Raw genomic sequence first — 20,810 nt, 5'->3', positions numbered from 1 at the left:
ACACTTACAGGGAACAACTTGGCACTGCTTGAGAGGCACTGAAGATTCAGCAGAGTTGTTGTTCTCAAGCTTTCTCAAGTGATTTGAAACAACTGCATGCAACACTACAAGACTTCTCTGAACTTACTTTCACATTACAGTCACTCAGTGTGCTGGCCAAGAAGCTTTTGGGGACAAAACTAAGACTAGTCACCAGTCAGCAAATCTGAATGGCTTATCTCACACAAATTGTTAACAAATGCCCAACAGGCTGTTTCCCTCAAGACACCCACGCTAGCAGGTGCCAACCCTTGGGAAATGGCAAATACATGCCAATGACTCATGAAATGTGATACTTACCACACCTGATTAAAACAGAAATCTAAAAAGGAATGGTATGTGGGCCAAATGGGACTGACACAAGAAGAACTGAAACTATCTGAAGTCTTGGGAGACACCTGAGATGAACTCTGAGATATTATCGCTGTGCATAAAGGTAAAACGGGAGATGAACCAGAGGAAGCTTGGACCATATGCTGAGAGCAGAGTGGGAATAGCACATGCTCTCAATAGTACTTATTTTTCTACAGAAAGGAAACATCTTCCTCTTCCACTCCCTGCTGGAATGACCAGTGTAAGATGTATTTTAAAGCTGGGGAGTGAAGTGAGCACCATGCAGAGCAACATCTCAGAGACAAGTGCTTACAAGGTATTAAGATACTCAAGTGTCCTTCAGCGATGGGCAGTCCATACTGGCTAGATGACCGCAGGCACAAGATCCAGCAGTTTAGCCCAGCAAGGCTGGAAACAAAGCCACAAACTGCTTTGAAAAACCTAGCAGAAACCCTCATTACAGGAATAAAATGCCTAACAGCCCAGGAAATTCAAGCACACTGCGGCCTGGTGTTCTCTGTGAATGACTGCTTACATAAGATTATTTTTGTGTTAACTGTTACCTCTCTACCATAAAACTCAGCATAGCTGTGGTTAGAGGTGTAGTTCAAAAACATTCTCTACCCCATAGAGAGCAGGACAGAGCAGCCTCTTAAGGGACTGTTGTATGAGAGCCTGATGCGTCAGATCTGAGGCTTCTCTCTCAGCACCATTTTCATCCTCTTAGTCTGCAATGCAAGCTGAAAGCCTAACAGCGCAACAGCCACCGCACTTGAGCTTTTTATGAAAAGAGTTTGTAATGTGAAATATTGATTAGCTTGGTGTCACCTACAGTCTGTTTGGACAGACAACCCCATCAGAGTGAACAGAGACAATAAGTCTCTGCATGTCAACTCAAGAAAGGTTTTTTTGCACGCTGCCTACCCAATGAACACCATTACTGGAAGGTGGACCTGTTATAAATGTCCCCATGTAACAGAAACCATAACTTCCACAAAAGATACAATACTGAAGACTGCCAGCATGCTACTTATTTGTTTGATTAATACAGCAATGCTTTCAAACCAGCCTGAAATATTTCACAATGCTGGAAAACCTCTGATGTCACTGGCTCTGGAATTTAAAACAACACTGGTAACTCTGTCCTGGAAGCGAAGCATCATGAGCTCCTTTCCCAGAACTGCAAGCTGGCAAACCAGAAGGCCAGTGTCACCTTTAACATGGTGGACATTGCATGGCTCAGACCTACTTCTGGCTTTGCAGTGGGCACGCAGGATTAGTTTCCAGCTCCCGCAGACCACGGAAATTACATCACTGCAATTGCCATCTTGTTCCCGCTACAACCTTCCCCACACTTCAGACTCCCACATGGCTTCAGCAGCTGTTACGCGGGTAATTGTTACAGTCATTCCCAACCTGATATGTTGGCAAGACCAGCAAGCAGCAGTGCGAAAAGCTGGCACTTGTTACCCCCACCTTATTTCCCTCCCACCCCTTCCAATCTCCAAGTAAAAATTAAGCTTCTGCTGTCAAAATACAAAATCCAATTGTCTTGAAACTACAGAGTTCAACTCCTAGAACAAAAGCACGTTTCTGTCCAAATCTCTGTTGTAGGTAAAGTACAAATCATTTCCAATTTTAAGCATGAGGAACCCTTCAAATGGTCAGGTTAAGTTTCCCTAACTTTGCAAATTCTTTCCAAAAATGCCACAATTTTTACACCACTCAGCAAAACGAAAGCCACCCTTCTCTTTTTCTGACACATTTTTGAGATCGTAACATGCATCAAAGCATCCTGTGCTGACAGATATGCTTATCTAGTCTGACTCCACTGCGAGTCATAATGCCTCCATCATTTCTGGCTGATGACACGAGAATGAAGCCTTTGTGAGAAATCCCTCCCGTATCCCCTCTAACAATGTATCGTCTATAAAACTTGGACTGACAAACTGAAAGATGAAATTTGATACAATCCCGCCTTTTACTTCCATACAATATATTACGACTACTGTTGTACCACATGCTGAACAGGGTTCAGCAGATTCACCTAAGTCTGAGAGTAACCTGTACCATGCTTTCCTTCCAGCAAATGAAACCTTTTTAAAGACGTTATTGTATCCAGCTGTGACTTCACAGTCATCTGATCAGAGAGGGATTTCAACAGACAACCTGAGCTCCATAAACATACTCATTTTCATCTTAGTGTATTAAAAACCCTATCAGTCCTGGTCTGTAACTGCAAACCTCTTTGCTGCACACACAAAATTCCTTTCTTCCAGTAAGTTCAGACACCAATAACAATTGTTACTTACAAGTTGGAATCCATGAAAATAACGCATGAAAGTAAGTAAAAATTTGTTACCTGTAACAAATGAAGATTACACATTTGGATAGGCTACGTTTACATCAAGCCACATCTTAAAATGAGTAGAAAACCTAGCAAGAAAAGTACTTTTTAACCTGCTTTTGTTAGCACTGTAATAGTACAGTGACACATGATGAACTGCATCTAAGGATGTGTTTTATCTCCATTTTTAGGCAACACGAAGAAGCAATTAAGTTTGTTCACCTTTTTCAGGGTCATTAGGCATCTCCAATAAGAAAGCACCCCATTACTGGATAAAGCAGTAAGTCAGTTTTGCTTTGCAGCACACACTTGTTAGATTTAGCATGACTTACTTCCATCTCATCACTGCTTAGGAGACCACAGTCTACAAAGCCAACAGCTAAACCTGATCACTTCTCCAGACCTCGGGTGTGACCGCAATGCAAGATCAGTGCAGTCCCACCTTTCAGAAAAACTGACAAGTCACCCTCATCTACATTTATCTTACACATGCTCTACTAATTCCTTTGCTTTACCCTCTTAAACAAGACAGGGCCTAAAACGAGCATCAGAGAATGGCCCTTGCAGCACAAGTCCACTAATCCCCATACAACTGCTGCATTTCAGTATAGTACTGCCTGTCATTTCACTGGAAGATGTGAAAGTCGCCACTATATATAGAGACATTTTGAGAGAGTACAGTCTTGAGGGAATGGAAAAAGCAGATGGTTTAAGACTGAACTTAGGCAAGATCAAAGAGAACACAGGTCATTTCAGGACAAAGACGCCATTAATCTGTTGAAGGGGAGAGGGAGGCAGGAAAGCACCTCAGCATCTGCCTTTAGCATCAGCTGACAAATCTGATCATGTTTTCGTATCGTGAAATCACAGCGGACACACTTCCCAAGAGCAGATCAGCGGCTGCCTACCCTTCTTCCTCCGCTACACATTGGTATGCCACTCTCAGAGGCAGCTAGTGACCGCATTTTAGACTCATTGTGTGCATTGCACGCCTGCTGAAGGAAACAAAGAAAGCAGAGGGCTCTGTACAACTGACATACAAGTCTCTGTACTGGTCAAAGGCATTGTTGGCTTCCACCTCCAGCTTGCGCAGGCGAGCAGATGGCATGGCACCGTCTTCCAGGGGAGGATCGTATTTGTTACTCCATGGTGATCTGCCAGAGAGACAAGGAAAATAGAGACACAGTTAGACAACCGAGACAAACTCTGAAAGGTTGGAGACTGGTGGGTCTGACCTTTTCCACAGATGCCGAACTTCCAGAAAAACAAAAGGCACAGAGCCTTTTATCTGTAAGAATTCCACCCTCAACAGCCATTCCAAACACTGACAAAAAAGGAACACTGAGTCCTCAAAGTTTACAGTGTACCTGGGACACATCCCCCATCTTCAGGTTTCTACTATATAAATAATCATGCTTGGGTTTGAATCTCTTCCTTCTTAAATATTAAAAAAATGAGGCCTCAGCTGTTGTACTTCAGACATCTAAAATTATTTTCATGCAAATACAAATAGATTGTGCAGTTTATTTGGGATCTGACAGTATTCGAGCCACACACTGCTGTCCACAATTACGCTCCAAATCCTCCTCTACTATTTCACTTTGAAATAAACTCTGCTTTTAGTATAACATTAGGAAAACATTTATACAGTTCGAAGGATTTAACCGGGTTTGTAAAGTTGCAGGTTTTACTATGATTTCTGCAGGTGTGGAAGAGATTTTGTGCTCTTAACGAAAGATTTGGTATTAAAAGATTAATGGAACCCTTTGCCCATCTGCTTGGGACTTTTATAACCCCCATTCTGTAAACCTGCATTTTCCTTTTCATTTCCCCTGTGAATAACCAACCTACATATATCATTGCTAGTTTAAAGAAAGGTACCTCTACTCTTTACCTACTCACTTTTCAAAATACTCCAGCCTACTAACACTAGGTCTTAATGCAGTCCATACGTAAGGGCTTTTTCCTCAGTAGCCATTTGTTATTCATTTCTCAGAAAGGCATCTAGTTTTGACATCTGTTTAATGCAAAGCACAAAGAACAGGCTCTGCTTCACTCTGGCTTTGCGCTTTCACAAAACTACATCTGACTCCAAAGGTGAGACATCAGGAAAAGCTAAATCATTATGTCACATCCACCCAGAACAATGTTTTTCAGGTGGTGGTTCTCATTTTAAAACAGTTGCTTAAAACTCGGTTGCTTTGGAGAAAAGTCAACAGCTACAGTAGTGCTCCTTTACCTAACAACTCTCTGAAATCTGGAAGAGATTCGCACAAAAGTCACCACCGGTGGTATCTGCAGGATTCCCAAATGGCACACCTACACCCTTCAGGCAGTACACACAGACCCGGATGACACCAGAAGGACTTCAGGCAGACACAGCACTGACCTTGCGATCGTGAAGTCTGCAAAGGCAAAGCCAGGGTTCATACACCAGGCAACGCAGAACTGTACTGCTACCTTAGCAGCCACATTCATTAGGATGAGCTTACTTTTTCTTTCTCTACTCAATTTTAAAAAGCAGAATCCAAAAAAATTCTACTGTTTTCTGTAAATTCAGAGCACTGTGCTTCTCCATCACGTACAAGGAAATCAGCGAGCAGAGAACCATGCAGAAGCCGCAGTCAGGATACTTCAATTATAAACATTAGATGTCTCTTGCAGGCTGCAGAAATGGGATTTAAGGGAAGCCTAGCAACATAAGATTCTTCTAGCTAGCAGATTGTGGCATTTTCAACCCATTACAGTTGGAGTCAGCAGCAACTTCACCTAAAAAAAAATACCTCGTAACACAACCCTGTACTTTTTTCTTTTTGTGGAAGAGTACTCACAACACATTAAAAAACTTAAATGGAGGTTATTTGAAGAAAGACAGACAGACAAGCACTTAAATTTCAAAAGTCAGACCTCTAATTTCCCTAAAAGAGAATGTTTTTTGTTTCAGCTAACAGGTTTCAGTGTTGTTTGCACCAAATTCCCCACAAGGATTCCATTTAATAGAGTGATCAAACATACTTAAGAGTGGAAATGTATGGACAAAGTCAAGGACCTTGAAGTCTTGTATAAAAAAAAAAGATTAATAAAAGCTCTGCCTTCACAATGTGGATTCCACGGCTGTTTGATATCCTCCACAAACCTTTGTTATTAGAGGAGCACTTGCAGAAGCGCCTGCGAGACTGTGCGCATGAAAGGCTGCTCCCACAACCAGCAGTGCAATAATAGGAAGAAACTGAAAATTACCTACTTAGGAAGATCCAAGAGAGACTCCAAAAAGCTACCTTCTGGTCTGAGCCACGTTCAAGATGGAGAAAGTCAAGTCTATCTAAGTACGAGGAGGGAGCAAACTGTGTTGGGCTAAGCATTAGGATATTCATTTCCCTGCATGCTGCCCCATGGAACTGGTGGAGTTATCACCTGAACAGCCAAACATCCCACAGCAACTTTTTTTCAAAGCTAATTCCCAGTCAAATTGTAAAGGCACTCAAAAAAACACTATAAAACTTGATTCCCAGTAAGAAAGTCTGACTACCTAGCTACACCTTTCCTGCAGAAGTAGCGTGAAGGCTCAGTTGTCCTCAGAACGCTCTGAAATCCTTGGATTATTAAAAGAAATGCAATTAGCAACCTCTCCAATAAGAAAAAAACCTGGTGTTTAGTTTGAAGTGTGCAGTAATTGGAGATGTAGCACGTCGCAGGCAGGGAATAGCATTTCTTAGGACTTCTAATTGAGCGTGTGGTTCTGAAAAATCTTTGTGGAAATATCAAAAGCTTTTAAAAGCACAGTAAACTCCTCCTAGATTTTGGCCTAATTGATTAAATTAGTGTAAGAGCGACTTCCCAGTAACAACTTCAGATTTTATGAGGTATGAATAACAGTGTCTGAACACAGGCACAGAATGGGATTAACACATGCACATGTTAGTATTGCTTGGTTTTCAAAGGCTTTTGCTTTGTGATGAAGGAAAGAATTTACTTCACAAAACAGAGCTGAGACCAATCAATTCCAGAAGGAAGAATCACTTCAATCCAGAACGCCTGAATCAAAAGCCTTGAAGAACAGCATTCTTTAATGCCAGCAATTAATATATTATGCCTATTCTATACAAACAAATGAAATAGTTTTTCTGACACCCGATTACTTAATAAGTCCTGAAAATGTTGAAGTGATTCCAAAAAACTTGTCTTCTTGTTACCTTGTAACTATTTAAGTGTCTTCTCAGAAAGAAAGAGATTGAGCAAATTTCAGAGGCAAGCACGAAACTAACCTTAAAGAAAAGGCCACCACATGCACTAATTAAACACGGAGGGGTGGGGGGGGAGCAAGTGTTATTAGTTATTGCAGCATGTCACAATTCTGTTTAACAAGTGCCTTTTCAAGTTTCCTGTGCCTCTGGTGATGGATGCTCATGTCAACAGCCTAAATAGGACGCAAGGGGACTGCAAGAAACATATCACAACTTCAGTGAGAAAGCATCTCTTGAAAGACCCACAAGAAATACAGGATCTCATCCCTCCTCTTGCATCTGCCAGAGAGGATGCAGCTGCGTGAGTACATCTTGCAGAGGGCAGAAGCTATAAAACTCTACGCTAGCTACTAATTTAGAACTGATTAAATGCATGTAGCTGCTAACATAGATCTCACTAACTCGCTCTTAAAAGGCACCAGGCTCTTTTGTAGAAGTTTGAACAAACTTTCAGTGTTAGACCAGTACCCTAAAGAACATGAGTGAACACTTCAAAGACCTTCTTACTTCTTGGCCCACTGCAATAGGTTATATTTTAAAAAAACTCCTTAAGATTTACACTCAGTCGCAATCCAGACGCACTGTCAAACTCTGCATCCAATATCAGTCTCCTCCTATTTCTAGGACAAAATGAATCACAGCATGCTCTCTGCATAAATCATTTACAGATATGCTTTCAGTTTAGATAAGTACCTTTCCTGCAACTCAAAGCGATCAAAACCAATTAATCTAAAATCCTTTATAAGCTTACCTGCTTCTGCAACGATGGCCTGAGCCAAAGAGAAAAAATTGTTATATTGTGGAATTCCATTTTGAAATAGAATTCTTGAAACATTCTGGCCAGATGAATGTAAAACACTACTGCAAATCTGCACAAGGCAAAGCTAGATTCTTACTGTAGATCAGTTCCAATCGTTAGCACTAAAAATGTAAGCTATTACATTGAAGCTACAAGGAGAGCCAGGGATGTAACCCTTATAATCATAACCAGAAGCAGCAGAATGGCTGAGCTGTTAACTCGGGACAGAAGATGAATGGTGGTCATTACTTCACAGCCTAGCACCCTTCCTTAAGAGAAAAGAATAAAAGCTAGGTGATTCAATATTCTGGACCATAAGCTTCATGATTCTTAATTAAATATTTGGAACTATGCCACTGTCACTACGGCCATTAAGAAAAGTCAGGCAATGCAAAAAAGGGGGGAGAAATCCCTCAACAATAATCATCCTAATGGCAAGGTGTAGAATGAAAACATTAAAAGAGAGACTGCGCTCCAAGTGTCAGCCAAAATACTGAAAACTCATTGTATCAATCCAGTATTACAGTGTCTTCTACTTCAAAATTCATTATAATTACATACAGCTCATATTGTTCAAATATTTTCATTGTTTTTGACTACAGTCCTCAGAATAAATCAGCTATTGTGGTAGAGAGGGATTCCTTTTCTTTGCTAAAAACTTGGGCCAAGATTTTCATACAGAACTAGTGACATTACACGTCCAAAGTCAGACTCAATCCCTTGCAAAACATGAGTGAAAGAGCCTTTCCGGGCTGGCAAGTCCACCCTGTTTTGTACCGGCAGAAGACGATTTTGTTTAGACCGACTGCTTGCATCATCTCTTTTCTGTTGTTATCCATTCCAAAGATTTTACAAGCTTGCAACAATAAGTGGTTTAATTTCATATCAAGGCCATCAGAGTCATTTCTTCTAGAGATCTGACTGCTTTTAATTCTCTAAGATATAACTATACTACAGAAAGCCTAAGAGAAATACGTTAGTCACCCCTTTAAGAAGATGACAACATCCTATCTTAGGCTTCAGTGAGTGACTACAAATCACAGTAAAGAAAACATGCAGAAACACTGTGGTTTCTAGCATAAAACACGTCTTGTTCTGTAGACAGACAATGGGGACTGCACTGGGTTTGCATGGCAAGGTTCTGGTAGCAAGGGGCTACAGGGGTGGCATCTGAGAGAAGCTGCTAGAAGCTTCCCCTGTGTCCAACAGCCAACACCAGACAGCTCCAAGATGGACCCACTGCTGGCCAAGGCCGAGCCCATCAGCGATGGTGGTAGTGCCTCTGGGATAACATAGAAGGGGGGAAAAAACCCAACAGCCAAAGAGAGGAGTGAGAACACGTGAGAGAAACAACTCTGCAGACACCAAAGTCAGGGGAGAAGGAGGGGAGGAGGTGCTCCAGGCACCGGAGCAGAGATTCTCCTGCAGCCCGTGGTGCAGCCCATGGTGAGTCAAGGCTGTGCCCCACACCCATGGAGGCTCACGGGGGAGCAGATCTCCACCTGCAGCTCATGGGGGACCCCACACCAGAGCAGGGGGGTGCCAAAGGAGGCTGTGACCCCCTGGGGAGCCAGTGCTGGAGCAGGCTCCTGGCAGGAGCTGTGGCCCCATAGAGAGAGGCACGGGGGGGACAGGACTTGTGACCCCGCAGGGAACCCACACTGGAGCAGGTCAAGAAGAGCTGTAGCTCTCTTGTAGGAAGGGCTCACGTTGGAGAAGTTCATGGAGGACTGTCTCATGTGGGAGGAACCTCACAGTGGAGCAGGGAAGAGCGTGAGGAGTCCTCCCCCTGAGGAGGAAGAAGTGGCAGGGTGATGAACTGACCACAACCCCCATTCCCTGTGCCCCTGCCTCAGTGGGGAGAGGAGGTAGAGGAATCAGGAGCAAAGCTGAGCCTAGCAAGAAAGGAGAGGTGGGGGGAAGATGTTTTAAGATTTAGCTTTTATTTCTCATTACCCTACTCTGATTTAATTGGCAATACATTAAATTATTTTTTTCCCCAAGTCAAGTCTGTTTTGCCCATGACAGTAACCACTGAGTGATCTCCCTGTCCTTACCTCGACCCACAAGCCTTTTCTTTTATTTGCTCTCCCCTGGCCTACAGAGGAGGGGAGTGATAGAGCAGCTCTGGTGGGCACCTGGTGTCCAGCCAGGATCAACACACCCCAGGGACCCACCTTGCAAAGGTCATCAGATTAGCAACCATACAACCACGTTATTTGAAACTGAGGCCCTCTACAGTGGTCTGGAGATTAAGATGTTTATGTCCTCTCACATACAAAAATAGTAAGAACAACTTCCATAGTCAACGTCTTACTAAAGAGAAGAGGATTTGAAACAATCCCTGCTTCATTGCTGAGTTTAGTATCATTAAATTTCTTTTTTTCATCTAAAAATAATAAGGGACTGCAATACTTGTACATTGCTCTCATTTACAAAGTAAACCAGTTAATTCCTTGCTTTGGATATGAACTCACCTATACGAGTCTCCATCTCTGTTGTAGTCACACAATAGATAGTCTTTTCCTACCACCTTATCTCGTGCAATCTTCAATGGCTGATCAACAGAGGAGAGGAGATCTTCACAGAGGCTTGGGACCTGATGGTTTGGAGAAAAATAACAGGGAGGGAAGAGAGGGTAACACATTAAGGTTAGAAGAGACTGGCATCCCTAAGAACAGATTTTGTTATTAATAGCCCACATCTGTCTCAAAGCCAGAAACCCTTTAAAAAAAAGCAAGCTGCACTTAAGTTACAACACCATCCTATGCTCCCACCTCCAATAATTTCAGATTTAATTACCTTACCACTAGTGTGGTCCAGTACACTTAAACATATACATTCTCGATGTTAGCTTCTTGCCAAAGACGGCCAGTAAAGTGATTGTTGAGGACTGATGAATAAAGGTAAATATTTATAATGGAGTGGAAACGAGGGAGCTGCTAAAAGAATACGCCATCCATACGCTTGAGCATATTTTTCACAAGCTCCCACTCTGGGTAGAGTTTAGAATAGTTTCCAGGCAGCTGGCCAAACATTACCATGTTGGCTAATAAAAATACGTGTGTGTCTGTGTGCATGCGCATATAAAATCAAATACATCTCCTACACAGGTAGCTTTTAATGGCTTCATAATCCCAGCTGTCTCCCTGCACTTCACACGGAGAAAGACTGCAAGATCTGCAGAGAGGCTTTGATGTACTGCAAAGAGAGGAGGTGACATTTTGCAGCCTGAAGCTAGCATGGATGCAAGCACAAGCAAATCAAGCAAATTCCATTGCGTGGCCTCTTGCACTGGAGCTGATGGTGGCCCCATTATCAATATATCAATATTCCTGTACTGCAGGCTTTGGCCACACTAGCAGCTTCCTCCAGGAACTCCACCTCCCCTGTACATACTTGAGGGCACGTGCAGCAGTGCACCCCAATCCATCTGAGGGACAATCAAGAAATCATTCCTGGAGCTATTATTAAACAATTAGTGTACTGTGTGTCTCCCTCAGCAAAAGTGTTCCAGATTTCACTGCAAGAGAAAGGGATTAAACACCCTTGCCCAACAGAAAGTTGGGAACGCAACAGGATATAAGACAATTGGTAAGTTTTTCAGTATATTGGTGACAACATGCTAATACAGATGATAAAAGAAATAACCAACGCGGAATCTCTTCCACATTTCATTCTACATTGTAGAGATGAAAACCTGATTGAGAACATGAAGACAAAAGGCAATAGAGGGTAAAATTAATCATGAAGTGATGAATTTACAACTCATGAGACATGAAAAGGGAAGGGAGGAAGGAATAAAGAAAATACGGAAATGTGCTTTCTTCTCTTCAAGCCACTGATTCAGTGAACTGGTAGGTATAATTTCAAAGGGAAGAAGCCTAGAGGAGAAAAAACAAATTAGGGGTGAAACAGCTCCCGAAAGCATAAGCACAAACTATTTTAATGCACTAGATGTGACATAATAGATCAAACTGCCTGAAACAAAAACATTCCTAATCCCAAGTACAAGGCAATAACATAGAGAGGATATTAAGTCAAAGTGAGCAGGGACAAATATAAAACAACATGACCACAAAAGACCAAAAACACCCAGCAAGGCCAAAGGACAAAACAAGATGTGGCTAGCAAGAGACACAACACCTAACCCACACAATCACCCCATGTACACACAAAAAAATAAGAGGAAACCCAAGAAATGGTTGGTAATGTTACCAAAAGTGCTGAAAAAGCTGAAACATTAGTTTGAGGTTTTTTACTTTGGTCTATATACACTGTAATGTGGTAATGAGCGATAACTGAAGAGCCCACAGTAAAGAGCAGAGCAGTTAAGTATCTATATAAAGCTAGATGCTTCTCATAGGAGTTCATCATTGGATACCTGGAGACCTGGCTGAAGCAACCTCAAAACCATTACGCATTCACTGAGCGCGGACAGGAAGCAAGCACAGCTTTTAGGAAAATCTTTACTTTTTCTGAAAACAGACAACCCTAATACTCCACGGAGCTCATACAAATCAGCAGTGTCATGGCACAAGTTAAGCGAAATGATGTATCTGTGTTCATGAGCCCATCTGGTTCCACTTTGTCTCTTCCTCCGTTTCTCCATTAGCTATTAATTTTAGGCTGACTCTTCAGGCGAAGAGCAACTTGAGATGACTGCTTCAATTTCAGATGCGCACACAACAAGACCCAAAGCACCTCATCATTAAGAGCTATGCTCCATGTTGTTCCTAAGAGTGACCAGCTGAATATTTTCCTCCTTCTCGGCTGCTCCTTGGCCAGCTGCCCATCAGCAGAGAGATAAGCGTCTAGGAACAGACTCCTCACTCTGACGTGAGTTTAGAATGAGTAACAGTGATGAAAACACAATTCAGAGAAAAGTGGCGTTTTTCCCAGACTCTGTTTCTATTTCATTTCTTGGGGAAAAGGCCTATGCTACACGTGCGGTAAGGGAGCACGAGAGGTCTCACTGTACAATTCTTCAAACTCAAACATACATACAAAGCATTTTCAAAAGAAACCCCAAACTCAAGACAGAGTCAATTCCCCTGCAGAAAAGCTCCTAATAACCATCTGAATTTACAACCCTTACAAAAAGCCACACAAATAAATCTTAGATTTAACTTTCTTTTAAAAATAGCACATGCCTAGTATGGTGTTTCCATACTGCTCAGTGGGAGAGCACAGACTCCTGCTGACTAGAAGGAACTCTTAACACATTGTTTTTAAGATGCAATCTATTTAATTCCCACATAGTAGTGGTGAACTAAACTTATCTCTGGATGATTTGGTAACAGATATTCATGAGCATGGTCACTTTTCCAATTTCTAAGAGCTGTGGCTACTCTTACAGCCATAACAGTGAATGCATTATATCATATACTTACTAGAATATAATACTACACTATATTATAACACTCCGTTGTAATAGCAGGCTATACATCCATTGTCTCTTTGCTACAGACACTCTACAGGACTTCAGGCAATATATTCTTTTCTCTTTCTCCTTCTCTCAGAATAAAACAGGGAAGAAAACCCACTTCTCTACTTTGGAAATATTAGAAAATTTCAACAGTGTTTATAAAAAGAACAGAGATACCCCAGCTGATGGAACTACTTATGTAATTCTAATTATCGGGAAAAATATCCAAGTGTGGCACAGTCACCCCAAGAGAATCATTTTTGTATCATTTATTACATCAACTTTGAACAGCTGCTGTACTTCCTTTCTAAGAATGAATTTACAAGATCTATGCATACTGGTCTTCCTCTCCTGCATTAGGAAGCTGCTTAGAAGGCAAATGCAGTAATCTGAACAAGGTAATTTGCAGCTTTAAACACTTCAGCTACATGTTCATGAGACTATTCGATTCCTTCTGAATTTAGGTCTTTTGCATTTTAAAACATGCAGTAAGCTATCTGGCACAGCCAGGCTAAGCTAGCTGCTGCAATGTAAGCACTGAGCAATTATTTCACACTATGCAAATACCTTTCCTTAAATTCTTCTCCGTGTCAAGTACTGAACCTTCCTAAAACATTTACATTACTTTTGTGCACAGACTCACAGAATTCAGTTTATATTTAGCAAGATAACATCCAAATCTTCTGATTCCAGCAAAGACAACTCTGCTTAGAAGACCAACCGACCCTCTAAGTTTTCAGTTGGAAACAGTGAATTTGCATTGTTAACATTTCTTATTAGTTTGTTCTGTGTTAACCAAAAAGCCAAAACACACTTAAGGTGCCTGAGTGCACGTCTCCAACAGTCATTATATAGGGAATTTCGACTTAAATTTAGAAATGCCAGAACAAACCCACTCCCCAGGCCAAATACTGACATGCAAAAGCAGTGATTTTGTTCAATTCATCACTGCACTATAAATAAGCATCACTGAGATGAAAACACTGAAGCTATGAGGATTGTTTTATAAGCAAAGACTGGGCTCCCATCTTTATTCTGACACAAGATTTTCCCATTTTCAGCAGTGGAAGGTCAAATGTAGAATACAATCTTAACCTTGTATCTTTAGCTAAAGGCCATCATTAATTTAATTTGGCCCACAGTGTACTCTGTCTCCCCAATGCACCCATGTTTCCACAAATAAGCACTCAATCATCTGTTGCAGTGGTTGTATGTATAGTCATGGAGCGAGACCACCCTCAATGTAAATTAGAAGAGAAAAAAGGAAGAAACTCTGGGGGTCCAGACTCAGCTGTTCAGCCTGGAACTGAACAGCAGCATCATTCAGAAGCACATACCATGCAACAGGGCACTGTGTTTGTGGGAGTGTTTTTTTTTTCCAAGGAGATATACAATGAGTGTGCAGTACAGAGGAAAGAAAAACTGAATGAAAAGCGAGTTAAGCATACTCTCCTGCATGTTGAACAAGGATTCTGTTGTCTCGTGTAACAGTATTCTCCATCAGAGCAAGCCAGGTATGTGGACAGTGTTTTAATTAAGTCAACTGCTCTGCTATCAAGACAAATAATCACTTGTGCCAAAGTCGAAACCATACCCTTTTTGGAGTAGCTAACCTAATAATCATTTCTTCTTGATTCACTTCTTGGTTAAAGGAACTTATTATCAACTAAGCAATTGTTTCTGAATTATTTTTTTTTAAATACGATTAAAGAATCATTTTTAAACGTTTAGAAGAGATAAGAACAGTACTTCATGTCTTCACGTCTTAGATGCACTCCCCATCCTTGCTTTGATCATACTGGCTGAATTACATCAAATTCTGCACCTTACATATTCAGGACAGTTAATATTTTAGCTTACTAGCCACTCAAGTACATTGTGGTTGTTGTTTTCTTCTACAGCCTTGACTGAAATGAATCACATTTATAGTTCAAACAGCAATATTGCTAGTGTAAGGTTCTGTCCTTGGAAATAGTCTTTTTCCATGTCTGTTCCGAGGTCAGCATGTACTGTCCTCCATAAGAACCTTACACACTGGAAAACTATGCTAAATGCAGCAAAATTAAAGATGAAACACATTTTTTCCTTAAAGAACCAGAAGGAAGATGAAGCAAGCTTCAAGAGATTAGCAAGGAAGGCATTCCGATCCATTTGGCTTTTGAATTTGCATCTATAACATGCAGGTATCTGAACACACATGTGACTAGAGCAGTTTTTAATTAAAAGCCACATCCAAACAGGAAAGGAACTCCAAAAAGGAATATTTTAATTGCATGTGAATTCTTAAGACCCGACTTTTCTTTTTTAAGACAACTTACATCATTACAAAAGTGGACAAAAAGTGGCCCACAACACTTGGGGAAATCGCTCGAACGCAAAGAATTGCCCATGCAAGTTACCCAGCACTCTTGCAAAATAACCACTTTGGCACAAGACCCCCCCTTCAGCTTGGATTCTTCCCCTCTGGGCCAGCATCAAATAAAATATTATTATAATTTTTCTGAGTCATTCCACAGCCTCAGAATTTCCTGTTCCTGCAGAACACAGACACGGCCTAACGGATGTTGTGGAAACTCAAGAAGGAAGCCTGGCTCCACTCATCTTGGGCCTAAAACCACTAGTAAAGTCACTCCCACAAATCCACACATTGCTAAACCTTAATTTGATCCATCAGATGTCCAAGGGCCACACATTCTTCAAGCTTTGTTTATTAAATGACACTTAAATGGACTTTTGTGTTCAAGACCAGATGTAATTGATATTGGAAACAGCTCGGCTTTATTCAAGTACTTGCACTGAATTCCAGCACTGTAAGAATTAGCAAAAACAAAGTTAAAAGCAATCAGCTTTTCTAGAAAAAGGCAAACAAGATTGCAGATCCAGGTTTGTCTAGTTAGCGATGTCATAGCAGAAACGTTAAATTTTTCAATTCAGCTCAAGGAACTACATTTAAAAAACTCTGAAAGGTGACTACCATTCATAAAACAGGATCCTTGGCATTCTTCCTGTGATTTATCGGATAAAATAGGGCTTTTGCTAGATTCCCCATTCTGTAGCTCACTGAGAAACAAAAGCTAGCCATCTGGCAGGCACAACCAGAGTGCCCTAGACTTTGACTAGTGACCTGCAGGTGAAGGCTTCTGTATCTCATTACCAGTCACAAGTCCCATGAGCCATCACAGCATATCAATATCTTGGGAAGTCTTGACTATTTGTGTCAAGAGTCTAGCTGGTGTTGGAAATATCCAGCAACAATTAAGGGATACGCAGAGGCATGCTCTCTCCAGCGATGTTTCTACAGCCTAGCTTTTCCCCCCCATCTTCTAATTTGGATTCAAGCTCAGCAAGTGATCCCCACACACACTCCTTTAGAAAGATATTCAAACAGACATTTTAAGGGTCTCTTAACACCAGCAGTGCAGTGGCAGGAGCCTGGAAGAAAAAAAGGCACAGTTTAGGCTTGAAAAGAAAAAGAGTAAGTGAATACGAAGCCAGAAGTGAAATTCACTTTCACAATCTCATGCAAGTAAGTGGGGTTGCTAGCTCTAAGCCAAGCACCACATTAGCAATCTACATATATTAATTGCTATCTCTAATTACCATCAAGATATCCAGGGGTAATCTTTTCTAGCTGGAAAAGCTCCTGCTTACAGCCACTCACCAAATGGAAAACTGCCTCTCAACGACCAGAAATTTATTCAGCAAGCCAGAGTCCCTTTCTTTAGCCAATAATCCTTACATTAAAAACCCGACTGGCTGCTGGTGGCTTAGAGCCTATCACACAAGTCAACAAGTCCAGGAAGAACAGCAGGTCAAAAACTCAGCTTTGAGACCACAAGGCTGTCAATGCACTTCTGCTTCCACTATTTTCTTTTAAAGTTTTCACTGGGTCTGATTTTTTTTTTTTTAAAACATCTTCCACCCTCACTAGATGTTCAACTGGCCATCTGCATTCAATTATTTTATCTTTCTCCTCGATACTGCATACTGCTTAGGCTCTTGGACTCAAAATACAAAAAGCTCCAGTCACATTCTCGTGTTCTTTATGGCCTGTGCAGACCAAGCAATGCAGTTTTCCTGGGGATAAATTCTCTAGCTTCATATATCTTCAGTTACTAAAGGCATGCAAGCAGATCTGGGACTTGCCTGGAGGCACACTAGCTACACGAAGCAAGGTCCTGAATATTGTTCAAATATTTCAAAATAGCAAGTTTATACATTTTTAAATTCATCACTGTGGGACTTTCTAGAAAGTAACACATTCTACTAAAAATACTTAAGCATTCTCTTGTGATGAGAAAGCAAAGATGATCACCTCCCAGATCTTTAATTGCAAACAGAGCCTTGAAAAATAACCAGCAAAGTTACTGACTGCTATATCTATAAGGAACTCTAGCTTTAATTCTTCCATGGCAGCATAACTTGATTCTGCACTTTAAGAAAGCTTTTGGCAACAAGTTGAGTATTATTTGAATATCAGTCTTACTGGGAAAAGAGAGGAAGAAAGTTGTGGCTGTGAGCAAACCCCACTCTCTTGGCAAGTCTGCTTGTCCATTTTGTGAGCCAGTTTTGTAAGGATGATTCTCCATCCCCACTTTATGCCAGCCATCTGATTTTTCTGAGTCAGCTGGATTTTTCATCTAATTTATATTATATACACACAGGCAAACATCCAAATTAAACACTCGGCAGGAAACTCATACTTGCAAAAAGAACCTGCTAACTTTTACCAAGACTGAGAGCACATCAACTTTCATTCTCAAGTCAAAGCCATCAAGTCAATCCTGTCACAGACCCCTTACTTGCTGCACGTGGCTCATGAGCACAATAAATGCAACTTCCACCTTTCCCAGAGATGCAACCCTCTAAGCCACATCAGTGAGGCTGTCTTGCAAAAAAAAAAAAAAAAAACCACACCACAAAAAAAACCAACAAACCCAAAAGGATTCTGGAGACTGTGACCCCAGCTATCCCTCACCTACCCTGTAACGTGTGCTCCCAAGGTGTCCTAGGAAAAGATCCTCCACAGCAGCACTACCTGAAGCTGATGCCTTCTTTGGGGTTTCTCACAGCTAAAATTACACGGGGACTAACTTACTGTACAGCTTATCTTAAGAGAATGGAAGCAGGAGGACAATTCTCTCAGAATATTCTCCTTTCATCAAGCGATGAGAACAGATGTAAGTCACAACTGACATCTGTGAGAAGCACAGTACATCACCAGCAGCAATTTCTGGTCAATGCAAGGCTACAAGTGCTATCGCTTGGCGTATCCTCATGACAAATCCATTTAAGAGCAGTGTAATCACCTTTAGTGCTCCTCTTATGGAACTGCTTTACAGTTCAGACTTGGCTGACAGGTAGATTCCAAGGCTTCAGTTACCCCAGTTTCCAGAAGATGTACGTGGAAAATTATTCCAAGTTAAATTAGCTGTCCTCAGAAGGTATGTGCCTACGCTAAACTCTTTTTGTAGAGACTCAGAAGTCCTCTTGTACATTTTGACAGCCTCCAAGTAGTCTGTTTACAAATAATGACTAATTGAATTCCAACTAGAGCATTCCATGCCAAGGCACATTACCAGCACCACGCACAGCTTCTTTCAGGCAGAATTTCTAGAGTCCTATGATTGACAAGGTCTCTAATGAACCCTAATTGAAGACCTGGCAGTCTGAGAAATGCCACAGCAGATGTGGTAAAAGGGCAAACCACAAACTGTTTTGCTAATGAATGAAAAGTGTCTGGTCTGATGAGGGCCAGTGACCCAAAAATTCTCCTCTTCCACCCACCCTTTTACTTCATGTTCAAGTTTGGACCCTTTCCCTCATCAGCCCAACACTTGGGGGCACTAATGTACAGTCTCATACTCATATCGGCACCAAGATGCTTTTTTATTAAAAAGTAGCAGCAGAGCATGACTTTGACAGAGTGAGAGGGACCTCAGGGAGGGAACTCAGTGCGGTCATCCTCCCCAGCAGGAAGTAGATGTTAGTTTCTCACAACAGTAGTTTTGGAAAAACTTTGTAAAAAGACATTTCTAAGTCATCTTCATCTCCTTTCAATGGATCTTAAGCAAGTATCAACACAGTAGCTACACTCATCAGTCTGGAGATCAATTCCTACAAAAAGACTATGGCAAGCTGAGCTGCAAGCAGATTTCAAGTAGTAATGTACGCTTCACACCAAAAAAAAGGATGCGGGCCTCTGCTTCACATCTACTCCAGCATGGCAGTGTAATGAAGCAGGAAAACCAAGCACAAAGGAAGCAGCAGTCAGGGTGCCATCTTTTATAATTCTATTACAAATTTAATGAACCTGCTCATGCTCGTCATGCATTTGGAGTCTGACCTTTTACTTCAAGGAGGTTATTGTCTGGTAATGGTACAGGAAACAGACTGAAAACGTCAGCTGTAAAGTTTTGGATGAAACTTGCCAAAAAAGGTCAAAAAACTATTTGCTTGAGTCTGGCTTATGATGTTTTTGGAACTATTACAGGTGGCAGCGCATACGCTGCTCTTGTCTAACTGGAGTGTAGACTTCAGTCTTGCGGAGGTCAGGCTGAGAGAGGCTGCTGGAGAGGTCTACAGATGTGTCAACAATAAAGAAATCATGCTGGATTTAACAAATTATTCCATCGCTGCCCCAGAGAAGGGACTGCAATGGCTAGTGTGGGAATCACACAGACCCTCCTAACAAGCGTCATTCAAACTGGTCTGTTTCATGTTACACTTTCAATATGAAAAGAAGCCCAGTGAGCGTGTTGCTGATGGAAAGCATGTAGAGCACTAATGAGCACCATCCAAAAGTAATTCCAACATTTAGAGGTAACCAGCAATTTTCTGAGTCATTAAAAAAAAACCTCATACCAATTATACAGTCAAGCTTACCATAGCTCCCCAAACAACTCATTGTTCTGAATGGTCCTTGGAGCTGCTCAAACCCTGATATCCCTTCAGTCCTCCAAATTTCATCAGAAAACCAACCATGTCACACCAGATCATATCAATGATTGAGTTGTTCTGTGTCCTACCTCCAGCAACAGCCACAAAAATGATGCTTTAGGTTGCCAAGAGTTTTGGTGGCACAGATGTAGCCAATTACTAAATGGTTTCAAGAAAGAGAAATAATCCCTTCCTGAAGGGAATAATTTCTTTCCTGACCCACAAAACCTTACCTGTACCCTGGCTTATGTAACTAAAAGCAGTACTTAAATAAGAGTTTGATAAATTCAAGTCAGACACAGCTTTTTCAGCATGGAACCCCTCCCAAGTTTACTAACAGCAGCTTCAGTACCACTTAGGAACAGACCTCCTCAACTGGACTTCTACCTGGTGAGCAGCTGCTCTTCTGCACACAAAGATGACAAACAGCTTGGACACAATTTAATTGAGGCACTAGTTCAAATTGCTGCTATGTGCAGAACCATCAGGTTTTTAGGGTCTCTTGGATAAGGTTTGTCAGCATCATGCATAAAATTCAGACCTGCCACAGAAAAGGGATGTAGTTCCCACTACGGATAAGAGCAAAGGCTTAATTCAAAAGTCTAACCACCCTGTTCCAGCCTCAATGTCCTCTGTCTGCAAAAATTTAGAAGCTTAGGTCAGAAATAAGCCATATCTTTA

The 20,810-nt window shown here is 41.5% G+C and overlaps 1 protein-coding gene across 2 annotated transcripts in view; it reads right to left on the bottom strand.

The window, feature by feature from the left end:
• The window catches only part of CAPZB (capping actin protein of muscle Z-line subunit beta), a 61,007-nt gene that overhangs the window by 22,884 nt on the left and 17,313 nt on the right, over positions 1 to 20,810 (bottom strand). For both annotated transcript variants that reach the window (XM_074847951.1, XM_074847952.1), the window contains exons 3-4: positions 10,240 to 10,361; positions 3,760 to 3,873 (exon numbers count right to left, since the gene is read on the bottom strand). In XM_074847951.1, coding sequence (XP_074704052.1) covers positions 3,760 to 3,873; positions 10,240 to 10,361 — 236 coding nt within the window. The remainder of the gene's footprint in view (positions 1 to 3,759; positions 3,874 to 10,239; positions 10,362 to 20,810) is intronic.

Source organism: Strix aluco, chromosome 22 (assembly GCF_031877795.1).
Source record: "Strix aluco isolate bStrAlu1 chromosome 22, bStrAlu1.hap1, whole genome shotgun sequence".
In the NCBI taxonomy this organism is placed as follows: domain Eukaryota; kingdom Metazoa; phylum Chordata; class Aves; order Strigiformes; family Strigidae; genus Strix; species Strix aluco.
This window is presented reverse-complemented; position numbering and strand designations above follow the sequence as displayed.